The following is a 13,735-nucleotide window of genomic DNA, read 5'->3' on the forward strand; positions in this document are numbered from 1 at the left end:
AGAGAATATAGTATGCATAGACCTTGTCGACTGAGATGAATACGAGCACTGTCAACAGTAGCAGATTGCAGGACGAGACATATACCAAGGCTGTGCTCCACTTTGGTTTCATCCTCCATGAAAACAAGTCGGAAAAAATGGCGACGAAGAAGGCTGCACTACTGGAAAACAGGACTTCGCCAAGTGCCTGGGGCACTTGGCGAAGGCCACTTTACACTTGTGCCGCACTCGGCGAAGGGCACTTGGCGAAGATCTTGTCGGTGAAGCCATCTTCGCCGAGTGCCAAATTTCGGGCACTTGGCGAAGCCCCTGCCTTCGCCAAGTGCCAGCCACGTGGCACTTGGCGAAGTCCCTCAGCCCGTGGCTTTTACACTTGGCTTTCCCAGCTTCGCCAACTTGGCAACGCTTCCAACTTGCCTGCGCGTGGTTTTTTAATTATAAAAAACTCAAATGAACTCGAAAATCCACGAAACTTCTCCACCTGCCTTGATATGGTATGGGAAGGCTATGGTAAAAATTTGAAAAAATTTAGAGTAAGTTTGCACGTCGGACATTCACAAACCCAACATCTCCACGTACGATATGAGGAGATGTTGGGTTTCTAAACTTCCGACGTGCAAACTTGCTCCAAACTTTTTCAAATTTTTATCATAGCCTTCCCATACCATATCAAGGCATGTGGAGAAGTTTCGTGGTTTTCTGAGTTCATTTGATTTTTTTATAATTAAAAAACCCCGTGCACACAAGTTGGAAGCGTTGCCCCGCAAGCACGCTCATCAAGATTTGGTGCCAGGACTTGGATTTGACCTAATTCCACCCACACAAGCAAGAAGAGCAATGTTGTAACCATAGGACACTATTATTGCATGCACCTACAGTTCAAAACGAATTCGTCGGAAAAAATACAACGAGTCGCAACTAAATGAAAAAATATAGAAAAAAAAACTTCAAAATGCACCAAACGTTGACAAGTTACTAAATATATGGTACTAAACCTCCACAAAAAATTTGGGAGCAAAACTCAAAAAAAAAAGTTTTTCACTTCGCCAAGTGCTAGGGATGGCACTTGGCGAAGAGGTCTTCGCCAAGTGCCAGCAACGTGGCACTTGGCGAAGAGGGCTTCCAGGCAATTTCCCATGGTCCTCTCTTCGCCAAGTGCCACGTGTATGGCACTCGGCGAAGCCTCGTCTTCGTCAAGTGCCAGACGGAGGCACTTGGCGAAGCCGATGGCAAGGGATGGGAATGGATGCCGTCAGGCTTCGCCAAGTGCCTTTCTTCGCCGAGTGCTTGGCACTTGGCGAAGAGGCGATTTCGCCAAGTGCGTTTCTTCGCCGAGTGCTTAGCACTTGGCGAAGCCTTCTTCGCCAAATGCTGGCTTCGCCAAGTGCCAGGCACTTGGCGAAGCCTTCTTCGCCAAGTGCCCGATTTTTGGCACTCGGCGAACTCTGGGGCACTTGGCGAAGCCTGGGTTTCCGTAGTGCTGCCACAGCGACGACCTTGACTGCTGTGTTTGCACTGGAGGATGATTCAGAAATGACGAATCCGCTGAATGTTGCAATGGCGAAGCTGATAGCATGTTGTGAGTATTTGGAGAAACGCTTCTGCTGCTCTTCGATCTCATTCTCATCAGCTGGAGTCCAGTTGTCAACAAACGCCTGTCCACTCTGGAAATTAAAACAAAGATCAGCTAGGCAGAGAGTGTGAACAGAAGCTAGCTAGTTGATGCTGATCAAGCACATATATGGGGAACGAGGTCCCACCGTGCAGATGTCATGAACTGCGTTGAAAGCGGCACGAGCTGTTGGTGTTTGCTGCAAACGATTTGCCTCAACACCAATCTCAACTGTAGGAAGTGAGTTATCACTTCCAGACTCATCGCACCATTGCTGATACAGCTCATGCTCCAATACCTGCGTCCAAAACACTTAATGCGTAAGCATCAAAATTTGAGTTCAAAATTTTTTTATTGTATGCACTACCAAAATGATGGAGTTCTCCTATTATTTTTAATTACTAATAAAACACTACCACTAGTCATCGCACCAGAGAATCCTCACTAGGAGATATTTCGTAGAAAAAGTTTATACTAAATTGTGAATACTAAAACACCAGGAGAATCCCACATCATTAGAAAAAAATGAAAATTCTGGTTGTGGTGCTCGTAGAGAAAATTGTACCTCTATATATAGACAACTTGTCCTCCTCCGGCGTCCATGTTCCCTTCCATTCTCAAACTCTAACCTGGTAAGTAGTGCCATTTGCAGGCCCGTCGACTTCGAGCTGTGAACTTCCGAGTCGCGATGCCATGTCTCCTTGTGTTCGGTGGCGCCGTCCTTGATGGGTACGGTTCTGCTCTGGTCTGCCGTTGAACGCACGACTAAAGCTGCTGATGCAGTGAATTGACACTGGGAACTTGCGATCACGAGAAATAAGAGATGGGGCACTTGTATTTATATACGTACAAGCTGATCGAAATGGCAGGGAGTGGGGGTGGGGGGCAGTGATTTGAATTTTTTGTAGAACGACGGTAACAAGCCAAGAAATTGTGGCCCCAAATGAGCTAGAAAGCTCAAGGATATGCACTGGCTCCATGGGATGTCATCTTGCTACACTAAACTACAATATATCCTACTCCGTCTCAAAATACTAATCATTTTAAGATTTCAAATTCTGTCCCACGAATTATTTTACTGTAGAAAATAGACACTCAATGGAGATATGGATGCGTGGGCGCTTGTAAATGTACGAACTTTGGTCTGATGCTCCTTTGAACAAGTCTGACGTTGATTTTTTCTATTATCTAGAAAAATAACAAGTCACAAAAGTCTACCACTAATCTTGCGTCACTATTGTGTTAGGTGGTTGGTTGATGGGGTCAACTTATATATCAACATCCACCACTCCGTCACCGTACTAGCCGGCAAGAATACGACTAATAAAAACATTGTACATCCCTTCTCAATGACTAATATAAAGCTACCGTACGTAAGCAGTTGCAAATGGGACTGAGTGAGGGCATTCTATGCATTGACTTTGCCTTGGCCAAACGTATGTCTTTGCATTGGCTAGAGCGTTCGTCAACTTCATGAGATAACAATATTGCCAATGTCAACTACTCCATTATTATTGACTTTACTCTGTATTATTAGCTACTCAATTGGTGAGGTTACATTTTTCAACCACTCCGTTCTGTTTTCAAATGGAGCTTAACTATAATGCATGTCATCACCGGTTGGGTAATAATACAACTATAAAACGGTTTACATCTTTCTCAGAGGGCTGCTAGCCCTTGCACAGGAATGATGACAGCTGCAACAGCAAACCTCCATATTGGCTTAGACGCGAAGCTAGGTGCCTTGTCTGATTGTTGCTCCACTTTCTGTCGACTACTGCAAAGCATCCTTTTGTAAGCATGTTCTCTCAGCAACCTCGGCACTAACAATTTTTCTTACAAGGGAATGGCAAGGGCAAGCATGCTCCCTTTGTATTAAATATTGAGTTAAATACACTGGCGGCTCTTTAACTTGTGCGGCTATGAAACTTAGGTGCATGAACCTGCAAACTCGAAATCTACCTCTCTGAACTTGTTTAATAGTGCACCGGAGGTCCATATCCTTTCATGTACCTGTTGACTAGGATAAATTTTTATAAAAAAACACCCTAGCATAGTTATCTCCTCACCTGCACCCAACGCTCGCCCACATGTGTCCAGTACCCCTCCGCTAGTGTCGTCCATCTCCCCATCCTCTGAGGACGCCGCAGCACTGGGTGTCAAGTCGCTCCACTTCACGTCTTCTCCACAATCACGGGCACCTATCTCTTCGTCGAAGAAGAGCGGCATTGTCAGAGAAGCACGCCAGAGAGGAACTGCACATTGTACATGCTGAGTGTGCGGTACAACTTCTTGGTGCCCGCGTCCGTGAATGCTAGCGGCTAAAGGATGCAGCCGTTGACGACATTGACAAAGCATGCACTCGTGGTCAAGGTCCTCGAGTCCACGCCGTCATCGATAGGCCATCTTTGCCATGTCGTTCAACCAGCAGGCCACGCTGTCTGGACCACCATGGCATATCTGTCTTTCACCGACGACCACGGCACCACCATCCACATGGCCACGACTTCACCGAGCTCCACCCTTGTCGCGCGAATCGACATGACGGGATGGTATCTGTGTGTGGCAGTAGCGCAGCAGGCCAGCCATGGAGCAACGCGTGGACACTAGATGTGGGTAGAGGAGTGCTGGAGGTAGTAAGATACCATGCATGGTAGTTTTTGTAACATTTTATCCTAGTCAACATCCTTTGAAGGGGTATGGACCTCTGGTGCACAACTAAACAAGTTCAAGGCGACAGATTTTGTGTTTGCAAGTTCATGGACCTAAATGGCAGAGATGAACAAGTTAAAGGGCCGCCAGTGTATTTAACTCTTAAATATTGGATCTGCTGGCTGTTGGGGGTGGTAGAGGTGCTCGTCCATGCGCTGGACGTTTTGTTTGGAAGAACACAGTGCCACCTAGGGTACAAATGTTCATGTGGTTGGTTGTCAAAGGAAAATTTCAGTGCAGAGCAAATCTTTTCAGGAAACATGGGACAGCCCAGGATGCACAATCTGTGGTTCAAACGACGGAACATCTGTTGTTTCACTGCACGAAGGCTGCAAAATTTTGCACAATCTGTGGTTCAAACGACGGAACATCTCTTAGGTGTTCCTGTTCCACAGAATGGTTTTGCTGCATATGACATCAACTCCAGCATCAAGGTCAGCACGGTTCCTCAACAGCAGCATAACATGTTAATTGCACCATGCTGATGGCAATTATGGAAGAGAAGAAATGGGGCTGTTTTCCAAAACGAGATGACTTCTCTAAGACAGTTACTCATTGCCTGTTCAACTGAAGCAAAGCTGTGGAAACCAACGCTGCCGAGGAGGCAAAAATCTGTCACTGATATCTGGTGTGTGTTCGCTCTCACTGATATCCAACTGATGTAGGCTGCTAATGTCAATTGCAATGATATGGAAATAAAATCAGGTTGGGATTTTCCCCCGTTGAATTTTCAGAAAAAAAACTGAACATACCAAACTATTTTACATGTAGAATTAATTATTTAAGTTCAGTTAATTTGGACAAGTAAAATTTTGAGTGCTCTTATTAAACTCATCATTATAGTGATATAAGAACCGTTTTTCATTATTATATTCAGCTTGGTTGGGTAATCATTTATTATTTCTGTCCCACACGACCAATGGTCTTGAAAAGGAAAATAGTACGTCCATATGTTTATTTTCACTATCTGTCTCATCTTTTTTAAGTAAAATTGACTAACAAACATTATGATTAATAAGAATTGTTACACATGATCTTTACTATGTGTAGGCGGCCTTATAACTAGCAGAGTTAGCAATACTATAGCCAGCTTTTGTGTCTCGTTTTGGTTTTTCCTCTTCCCGTATCCCTCTCTTTGCTCTTTTGTGGGATATCATGAAACCAAGCATCACGGGTCGATTCAACTGGATGGATGTACATTCTGGGACTACTAAAGAACATATCTACTGACCAGTTTTGGCACATTCATTGCGAGCACAAAAATTTGGGGTTTTGAGAAAAGTTTGGAAAACCGTATGTAGAAATTATGTAATTCTACAGGCGGTTCTATTAGAAAAACCGCCAGTAAAAATCATATTTCTACAGGCTGTTGTTTAAGAAAACCATCTATAGAAATAATTTGAAATTGAATTTTTTAAGCTTTTCAAATGACTTTGTTTGAAAAAACTTCCAAAATAAAAGTTGTAGATCTCAAAAAGTTATGAAACTTTGTAGTTGATAATTTTTTTTGAGATCATCTTGTCCTTGAAAACCACGTTTGAATCTCATAAATTTGAAATTCAAATTTTGTAAATGACCTCGGATGGAGAAATTACCAATATAGAAGTTATAGATCTTGAAAAGTTATCAAACTTTGTAGTTGACAACTTTTCAATTTGAATCCGTTTAGGGCCTCAAATAATCAATGTATGCTCGGTTTAGAATAATATGTGGGAAACTAAACTCTAATATAGACACAAGTGAGTGATGAGTGGAGTGATAGAGGAGGCTATGCGCGAGGGTGAGTTCTTGAGTTTAAACCCCACCGGCCACGAAGCACGCAATTTTACACGAAAAATTACGCGACTTGCGACTTCGACAGGCGGGTGATTAGCCAATGGCCCTTCCCTAGGATTAAATCTTTTGTTAATCTATTTTCCACAGGCGGTTCTCAGTTACCCGTCTGTACGGGCGGGTGATTAGCCAATGAGCCTTCCCTAGGATTAAATCTTTTTTTAATCTATTTTCTACAGGCGGTTATCAGTTACCCATATGTAGAAAAATTTATTTCCACAGGCCACCAGCGTAGGCGGTTCGCCAAACTGCCTGTACAAATGGGTTGTGAACCGCTTGTATAGTACCTCTGTGTACTAGTGCACAACACAAAGTAACTAAGCGACTATTTTTTATTTTCAATGAAATATAAGCACTGGCATTATATATTTTGTGTACAAGGAAAATAGCGGATATGGCAGCAAGAAAAAGTAATTTTATTTTTCATGCAGTAGGCAAGTGCATGTTGCAAATAATTAATTAGTAAAATATAATTTTAGAAATGATCCAACCAAATACTGGACACCACACTAACTAGCTCACATATCTGCTTGTGCTGGTTTTATCAGTCGTACTTTTTCTGCCAATCAACAGTATTTTCTCTTACAGTAAATCAGCCAATAATAATTTCAGTTATGACTTTTCAGACCAGCGAACTATTTTGTACTTCCTCGTGTATTGTACCTCCTAGTTTTAGGCGCAGCTGCTCTTTCTGTGCTGGCTCTTTCTGATAGCTGTAGGAATAAAGAAACATTTCTCAGCCATTGTGCCATCCTCATAATTAATTGTATCCTAGCACTGCCTCCACTGCTCCACACCACTCTCATCAGAATACAACGCGCCATTTGTAGAGATCTTGTATCAGGTTTCCTTGCTTCAAACTCTACACAAGAGGGTTTTACCTTCCAGGCGATGCCTGACAATAGGGTTGCAAACGGTATAGTGATGAAGTGAACAGCCTGACTCCACATCCCTCACAAACCTGCCGGCACAATCCACATATAGTGCAATGACTTGTGTCAGCTTGTAGTATTCCATTACAGGTCGCTTTAACTATACGTCACACTGTGTTTGCCTGGTGTTCATTCTCAACTTCATTCGTGAGGTAAGCATATTATAAACTACGCAATTCATTCTTATCCGATACAATGCTCATTGCCACCAGCTGCAAATTCACCTATGCTAAATTTAGCTCAAGCTAAGATTCAGCATCAAAACTTGAATTTTAAAATCTAAAATTTTAAAGCATTTCAGATTCTAAATGATCTTAAATAAAAAATTTCACTAGTACACAGAGGTACGTGGTTTACAATCCCTTTCTACAGGCGGTTTGGCACATAACTGAACCGCCTATAGAAATACATTTCTCTACAGGCGGCTCACATAAACAAACTGCCTGTGCTCAGATTTTCAAATTTCCCACCAATTTCTAATTTTCCCCACCAGACCCTATTTTAAATATATATATTAATATATATACATACAATATATATATACATAATATTGAAACTATGTAAGCCTAGTCGCTCATGTCAACCAATGCAACATGCAATTTATTTATATATACCATTACTTTGTACATAAATTTACATTAATTACAAACATCATACATCAAGTTTTTCCTGTTTACATACATTAGAGGTTTCACATCTGAAATCTATGCTCCAATAACCCGATCGAGTTAGCTTTAGCCTACTAATATCTCTTAGCGCTCTAAACTCAGGCTTTGCTATGGTGCTGGTCCGATCGTGATATTTCCCTTCGGTGGAAATGACTTCTCTCAAGAGAAAAGCGCTCTAAACTATGTTGTATAGAACAGCTTGAGTCACGCTCTTCGCCTTTTCCAACTTATGTTGCTGCAAAGGAAGTTAGAAACATCATATATTTATAGTTCATAACACATGCTTAGCAACTAAAAATGACACAACTATATAAATGACTATTAGAGCATTACTTTATATAGAAGGGTTAGTAACATATCTTCCGGTCTCTCTCATGAACACGCAGACGTAGAATCCACAGTGGACTGATTGGACTGGTTGTTTATGGTATTGTATGACGAAAAAGTGGTTACTTTTATTTCCGGTTGCTCCAGCCTCGTGCAGAGATCCAACTGCAGATCAAAGAACAACCTAGCTGTAACTAGTTACAGGTTTCTTTCACGAACAGATGACAAAAGGAATAGAAGGCCATCTGGAACCAGTAGATGGAGTTAATTAATGAGCTGCGTGCAAGTGCGAGTTAACTATATAGCTGGTGGGATATACATATATCGACAAAATGGTTTGCACAGTGCTCAGTTTTCAAGGGTCTGTCCTTTTTTTAGACGCACTTTGCTTGTATTTCAATAAGAGAAGCTCTGGATTTTTTTACATACGCCAACCGTTCTGAACCAGCTGTACATCACTGGACAAGCGTTAGAGCTCCAACTACAAACAAAAACAAAAACAGGTTGCTCTTGCCCAGTAATGACAAATATGGATAGTATAAGCTTCGTATAGGTGTCCACGAAGCTTCGTTAATTGTCTGATTGTTCCTTCACATAGTCCACTTTTGTCAATTACTGGAATGTCGTATTTCCTTGTACAGTAGTTACTTTTTTTTAGATAATGGATAAAAACTATCCGGCCTCTACATCCAGGGGATGTACACAGCCAATTGTTACATAGTTTGGAAAAAAGGAAAGAGAAGCCTTAGTCTTATAGATCGACCAGGACGCTACATCAAACAATAAAAATGTTTCCATCCTTTATTGGACAACTCTAAAGCAATAACTTCTAATTTCTTGCTCATTGTTGAGAGTGCGTCCGCGGCTGTCTCATCATGCTGCAACGGGGCCAGGTTCGTAGCCAGTATGCTTCTCTGAAAATTACCTGCATAATGGAGTTAGATTTCATTTGATTAAAAATAACATCATTACGACATCTCCATATTGCCCAGTATATGGCAGCCAGCCCCACCCAGATCAGATTTCTAATCCTTTTATTTTGATTAGAAAGCCAGCCACCGAACATGTGGTTGATTGACCTAGGTTGGGTCAAACTAGTAGCAAAGAAAATAATCCTCCAAATCGTCTTGGTGAGGGGACAGTCCAGGAATATGTGTTGGATAGTTTCATTCCCATTACAGCAAATGCACTTCTGACTCTCCTTCCAATTATTCCTGGCGAGATTGTCTTTGGTTAAAACGACACCTCTTTGCAAAAACCAGAAAAAATCTTAATTTTTAGAGGAAATTTCATCTTCCAGATCTTCTTATGCCGAAAAGGTGTTTGTGTATCCATATTATAGAAATACAAAGAGCGGACAGAGAATAAACCAGAATTGGTTAGACTCCATCTAAAATAGTCCGAACCTTCCACCAATTCTACATTTGAGATCCGTGCTACTAAACTAAGCCACTCTGTAAGTTTATTACCCACCAGTGCCCTTGTAAAAGAGATGTTTAGGGGTCTAGTAGACAACACTTTTGAGACTGTTGCATGAGGATCCCGCACTATATTATATAAGGATGGATATTTCACTTTAAGTGGCTTATCTCCTACCCATGTATCATCCCAAAACCTAGTGTTGGTTCCATCCTTAAATCGAAAGAACCATTATGCAGCACCTCATTTTTGATATGCATGAGACCCCTCCAAAAATGAGAGTCGTTGGGTTTTGCTGCCACCTGAGTTAGGGTTTTGGATGTTAGGTATTTATTCCTCAAAAGAGATTGCCAAATACCTTCTTTGTTAAGTAAGTTAACCAACCATTTGGCTAGAAGGCATTTATTTTACAATTCTAAATTTAGAATACCTAATCCCCCTTGGTCCTTAGGACGACATAATATGTCCCACTTGGCAAGTCGATATCTATGTTTGTTTGACGAACCTTGCCAGAAGAAACTTGATCTGTAATGATCTATGTTTTTAATGACCCCCTTAGGGATCTCAAAGAAGGACATCATAAAAATGGGTAGGCTGCTTAAGATGGAATTAAGCAGAACTAGTCTTCCCCCATATGACAGGTATTTCGCTTTCCAACAGGACAATTTATGTTTAAAGCGATCTTCCACCTTTCTCCATTCAGAGTTCAGGAGTTTTCTATGGTGCATTGGGATCCCTAAGTATCTGAAGGGATATTCCCCTGCGTTGCATCCAAACAGACTAGTATAATATGATTCTGTCTCTTTAGCTGCAACATAACAGAAGATTTCGCTCTTATGGAAGTTGATCTTCAGCCCAGATAGCTGTTCAAAAGCGCAAAGCAACAGTTTCAGATTCTGTGCTTGTTCTGGGTTGTGATCAATAAAGATAATGGTGTCATCTGCATATTGTAATATAGACAAACCATCATCTATAAGGTGGGGAACAACACCTCTTATCTGACCATCGGCCTTTGCTCTATTAATAATCAGGGCAAGCATATCAGCAACAATGTTAAATAAGATATGTGACATGGGGTCTCCCTGTCTGAGTCCCCGTTTGGTTTGAAAGTATGGTCCAACGTCATCATTGACTTTGATTCCCACGCTTCCACTAGAGACCATAGATTGAACCCACCGACACCATTTGGGGGAGAAACCTTTCATCCGTAGCGTTTGTTGCAAGAAGGACCATCTAACCTTGTCGTATGCCTTTTCAAAGTCAATTTTGAAAATGACACCGTCTCTCTTTTTGGTGTGAAGCTCATGGATGGTTTCATGTAAGACAACGACTCCTTGCATTATGTTCCTACCCGGCATAAAGGCAGTCTGTGTTGGTCTGACCACAGTTTTAGCTACCCTAATAAGCCTATTTGTACCCACTTTAGTGAAAATTTTAAAACTCACATTAAGGACACAAATTGGCCTATACTACTGAATTTTTATGGCATTACTCACTTTTGGAATTAAGGTAATAATACCAAAATTCAGGCTGTAGAGATCCAGAGCCTCCCTATGCAGCTCAGCAAATAGGAGAAGAAGATCATCTTTGATAACTCCCCAAAAAACCTGGTAGAATTCCACAGGAAAACCATCAGGGCCTGGAGCTTTATTATGCTCCATCTGGAAGACTGCTTCCCTCACTTCAGACTCTGAGAAGGGGCTAACAAGGATCTCGTTTTCTTCTAGTGATACCTGTGGGATATCCAAATTTTGGTCTTCCCTAAGGGAGATATCGCAATTTTCTAGCTGGCCAAAAAGGTCTTTATAATAAGTCGTTATGTGGTTTTTAAGTTGCTCATCACCGATCACAACACCACCCTGATCATTTTCAAGTTTGTAGATATGTTGCTTGTGGTGTTTGCCATTGGCAACTAGATGAAATAACCTAGTGTTAGCATCCCCTTCTAAAAGGGTTTTAACCTTGGCTCTCTCATACCACTTTAATTCTTCTTCCCTGAGAAGGTTAACTAAGCGTTCTTTTAGATAATGCTTTAGGTTAATCTCTTGATCAGATAAGAGAGAATTTTCTGCCTTTTTGTCTAGGTTATCCAACAGGACTAGCAGAGTCTTTTTTTCTTTTTGATATGACCCTGCAGTGTGTTTCGCCCAACCCCTTAGATACTGTCGTAGTATGCGGATCTTGAACTGCCAACGTTCTAGTGGGGTGGATCCAGAGCATGGAGATTGCCAAATGTTTGCAACCATATCATAGAAACCATCTCTTATCAGCCATCCCCTCTCAAATTTGGAAGGACGGGTGTGGCTTTGGTGGGTCGAAGCACCTGTATTTAATACTAGGGGAGTGTGGTCTGAAATATTCCCATCCCTAGTTTGTACTGTTGTCAAGGGGAACATGATTTCCCATTCAGTGCTAACGAGGACTTTGTCTATCTTTTCAAGAGTTGGATTATCTCCTGGCTCCGCCCAAGTGAATTGGCGACCTGTCATAGCAATCTCCTTAAGATCTAGAGATTCTATGACAGCATTAAAAAGATTAGGCCATTTAGGATCAAAATCCCCAGAACTCTTCTCTTCTGGCCCTTGCATTATGTTGAAATCCCCTCCTATTATATATGGCAGGGTTTCTTTAGAGCACGTGTTGGCGAGTTCTACTAAGAAAGCACTCTTATTTTGTGGTTGTGCTGGTCCATACACTGTATATAGTACAAATTTAAAGTCATTCAATTTGAGTCGTATGGTGAATTTTACATAAAAATCTCCCTCATCAATGGCTCCAATGTCGAATATATTCAAATCCACACCAAGCAGGATACCCCCGGATCTACCGCGGGGTGCCATGGTGTGCCAAAGAAAATCATGTCCTCCGCAAAGATTTTTGAGGACATGATCTGGGAAAAAATCCCGCCCAGTCTCAGAGAGAGCGATAAAATTAATTTGCTCCTCCTTAACTAATTCTGCCAAAAATCTATGTTTAGCCAAGTCTGCAAGACCTCTGCTATTCCAAAACAGCCCCTTCATTATATAATAATTTTAGAGGGGTCCTTTGGCTTCTTGGGAAGTTTTCCCTTGCGAAGAATTTTGGCATTGATATATTTTTTTCTTGCGACGGAGAGGAGAGAGATCTATAATTTGATCACCCTCCGTCTCTAGCAAATTCTCATTTTGATCTCCACAAGCATGGCTGAGAATTGCATCAAGTTGGTTTTCCCGCTCCTAATCACTTTCTAAGTTATATCTAGTGTGTTTAGGGGAACTCTTGGTTTGATTAGCATGAAGAACTAATCTGTCTACCTCTAAATTTTTAATAGCTACAACATCCGAAGAGCCTATGTTGATGCCTACCCTACCAAGGTTTGAAACAACTTTTAAAACTGGGAAGTTAATAAAAGAATTACCTGGAACTTCGAGGTTCTTCTTTGCCGTCACCCGCTCGGCCTTGTGAAGGGTATGCACATCCGCCATTGCTGCGATTCTGTTGCTCCGGCGTAGTTCTTTGATAGGTGCAGCAACTTGAGCGAGTTTGATGAGTCCCGCATTTGGTGGTGAAGCAGCAGGAGGGGCAGCGCTTGCCACCGCGGCCTCCCTGGCCGAGGGGGTTGGTGATTCCCCCAGGCTGTTGGACGGTGGGACAGCAGCCCCCATCTGCTTCACGGATGGTGCAGCGGGTGTAGACGTAGACTGCCCGTCCTCCAACAGCGAGCCAAGGAGGGGAGCAGATGCCGCAGCCAGCAGCATCGACGAGGAGACACCCTGCATGGAGTGGGTGGCTAGCGGTGGCGTAGGGGTCCCGACAGTAATCGGTGCAGCAAACTCCGCTGGTGCAGCAAACTCCGCTGGTGCAGCAATCTCCGTTGTGAAGGCCAAGTTTTGTGCAGCAGTGTTGTCGTTGCTGCCCCCGAGCAGCAGGGAACAGTCGTGATCCGAAGGATGGGGGGTGAGGAGTGATGTCGAACCCCCCATCTCTGCCTCGGTCACAGTGGGGGCAGCGGTACTCCCGCCCCCGTCTCCTGGCAGCAAGACAGAGCCGCCCACAGTCGGCGTTGGAGGAGCCGTGCCCTCTCCTGCAGGCCGGACAGGTTCACTGTCCACTGCCTGAGTTGGTGACAGGGTGGAGCTCCCCAAGTTGACCTCCGCTGCGTCGTCGAAAATGTCGTGAGAACCAAACCTGTTTAAGGTCTTCTTTGATTGTGACACAAAAGAAGAATGATGAGAGTTGTTAGAGGCCTTTTT

At 42.6% G+C, this 13,735-nt stretch overlaps 2 protein-coding genes across 2 annotated transcripts; both read right to left on the reverse strand.

The window, feature by feature from the left end:
* On the reverse strand, positions 681-3,841 carry LOC110432617. The gene is made up of 4 exons (XM_021453379.1): positions 3,716-3,841; positions 2,178-2,405; positions 1,761-1,910; positions 681-1,664 (listed from the first exon to the last, which is right to left on the reverse strand). The coding sequence occupies exons 1-4, from the start codon at positions 3,839-3,841 to the stop codon at positions 1,194-1,196; spliced, it is 975 nt and encodes a 324-aa protein (XP_021309054.1). The 3' UTR covers positions 681-1,193.
* Positions 8,693-13,300, reverse strand: LOC8054465. Its single transcript, XM_021454929.1, has 2 exons — positions 12,901-13,300; positions 8,693-9,009 (listed from the first exon to the last, which is right to left on the reverse strand). Exons 1-2 carry the CDS (start codon positions 13,259-13,261, stop codon positions 8,855-8,857), a joined length of 516 nt encoding a protein of 171 aa, XP_021310604.1. The 5' UTR covers positions 13,262-13,300; the 3' UTR covers positions 8,693-8,854.

Source organism: Sorghum bicolor, chromosome 2, assembly GCF_000003195.3.
Source record: "Sorghum bicolor cultivar BTx623 chromosome 2, Sorghum_bicolor_NCBIv3, whole genome shotgun sequence".
Taxonomy (NCBI): domain Eukaryota; kingdom Viridiplantae; phylum Streptophyta; class Magnoliopsida; order Poales; family Poaceae; genus Sorghum; species Sorghum bicolor.

What these genes read in the sequence shown, in the direction of transcription:
- LOC110432617 (XM_021453379.1), bottom strand. Translation starts at nt 3,841, where the DNA reads ATGCCGCTCTTCTTCGACGAAGAGATAGGTGCCCGTGATTGTGGAGAA. An exon ending in TGGACGACACTAGCGGAGGG is followed by an intron (nt 2,406 to 3,715) that starts GTACTGGACACA and finishes GCAAGTTCCCAG; the next exon opens with TGTCAATTCACTGCATCAGC. An exon ending in CAAGTTGTCTATATATAGAG is followed by an intron (nt 1,911 to 2,177) that starts GTACAATTTTCT and finishes TTTTGGACGCAG; the next exon opens with GTATTGGAGCATGAGCTGTA.
- LOC8054465 (XM_021454929.1), bottom strand. Translation starts at nt 13,261, where the DNA reads ATGCAGGGTGTCTCCTCGTCGATGCTGCTGGCTGCGGCATCTGCTCCC. An exon ending in GAAGAACCTCGAAGTTCCAG is followed by an intron (nt 9,010 to 12,900) that starts GTAATTCTTTTA and finishes TCCATTATGCAG; the next exon opens with GTAATTTTCAGAGAAGCATA.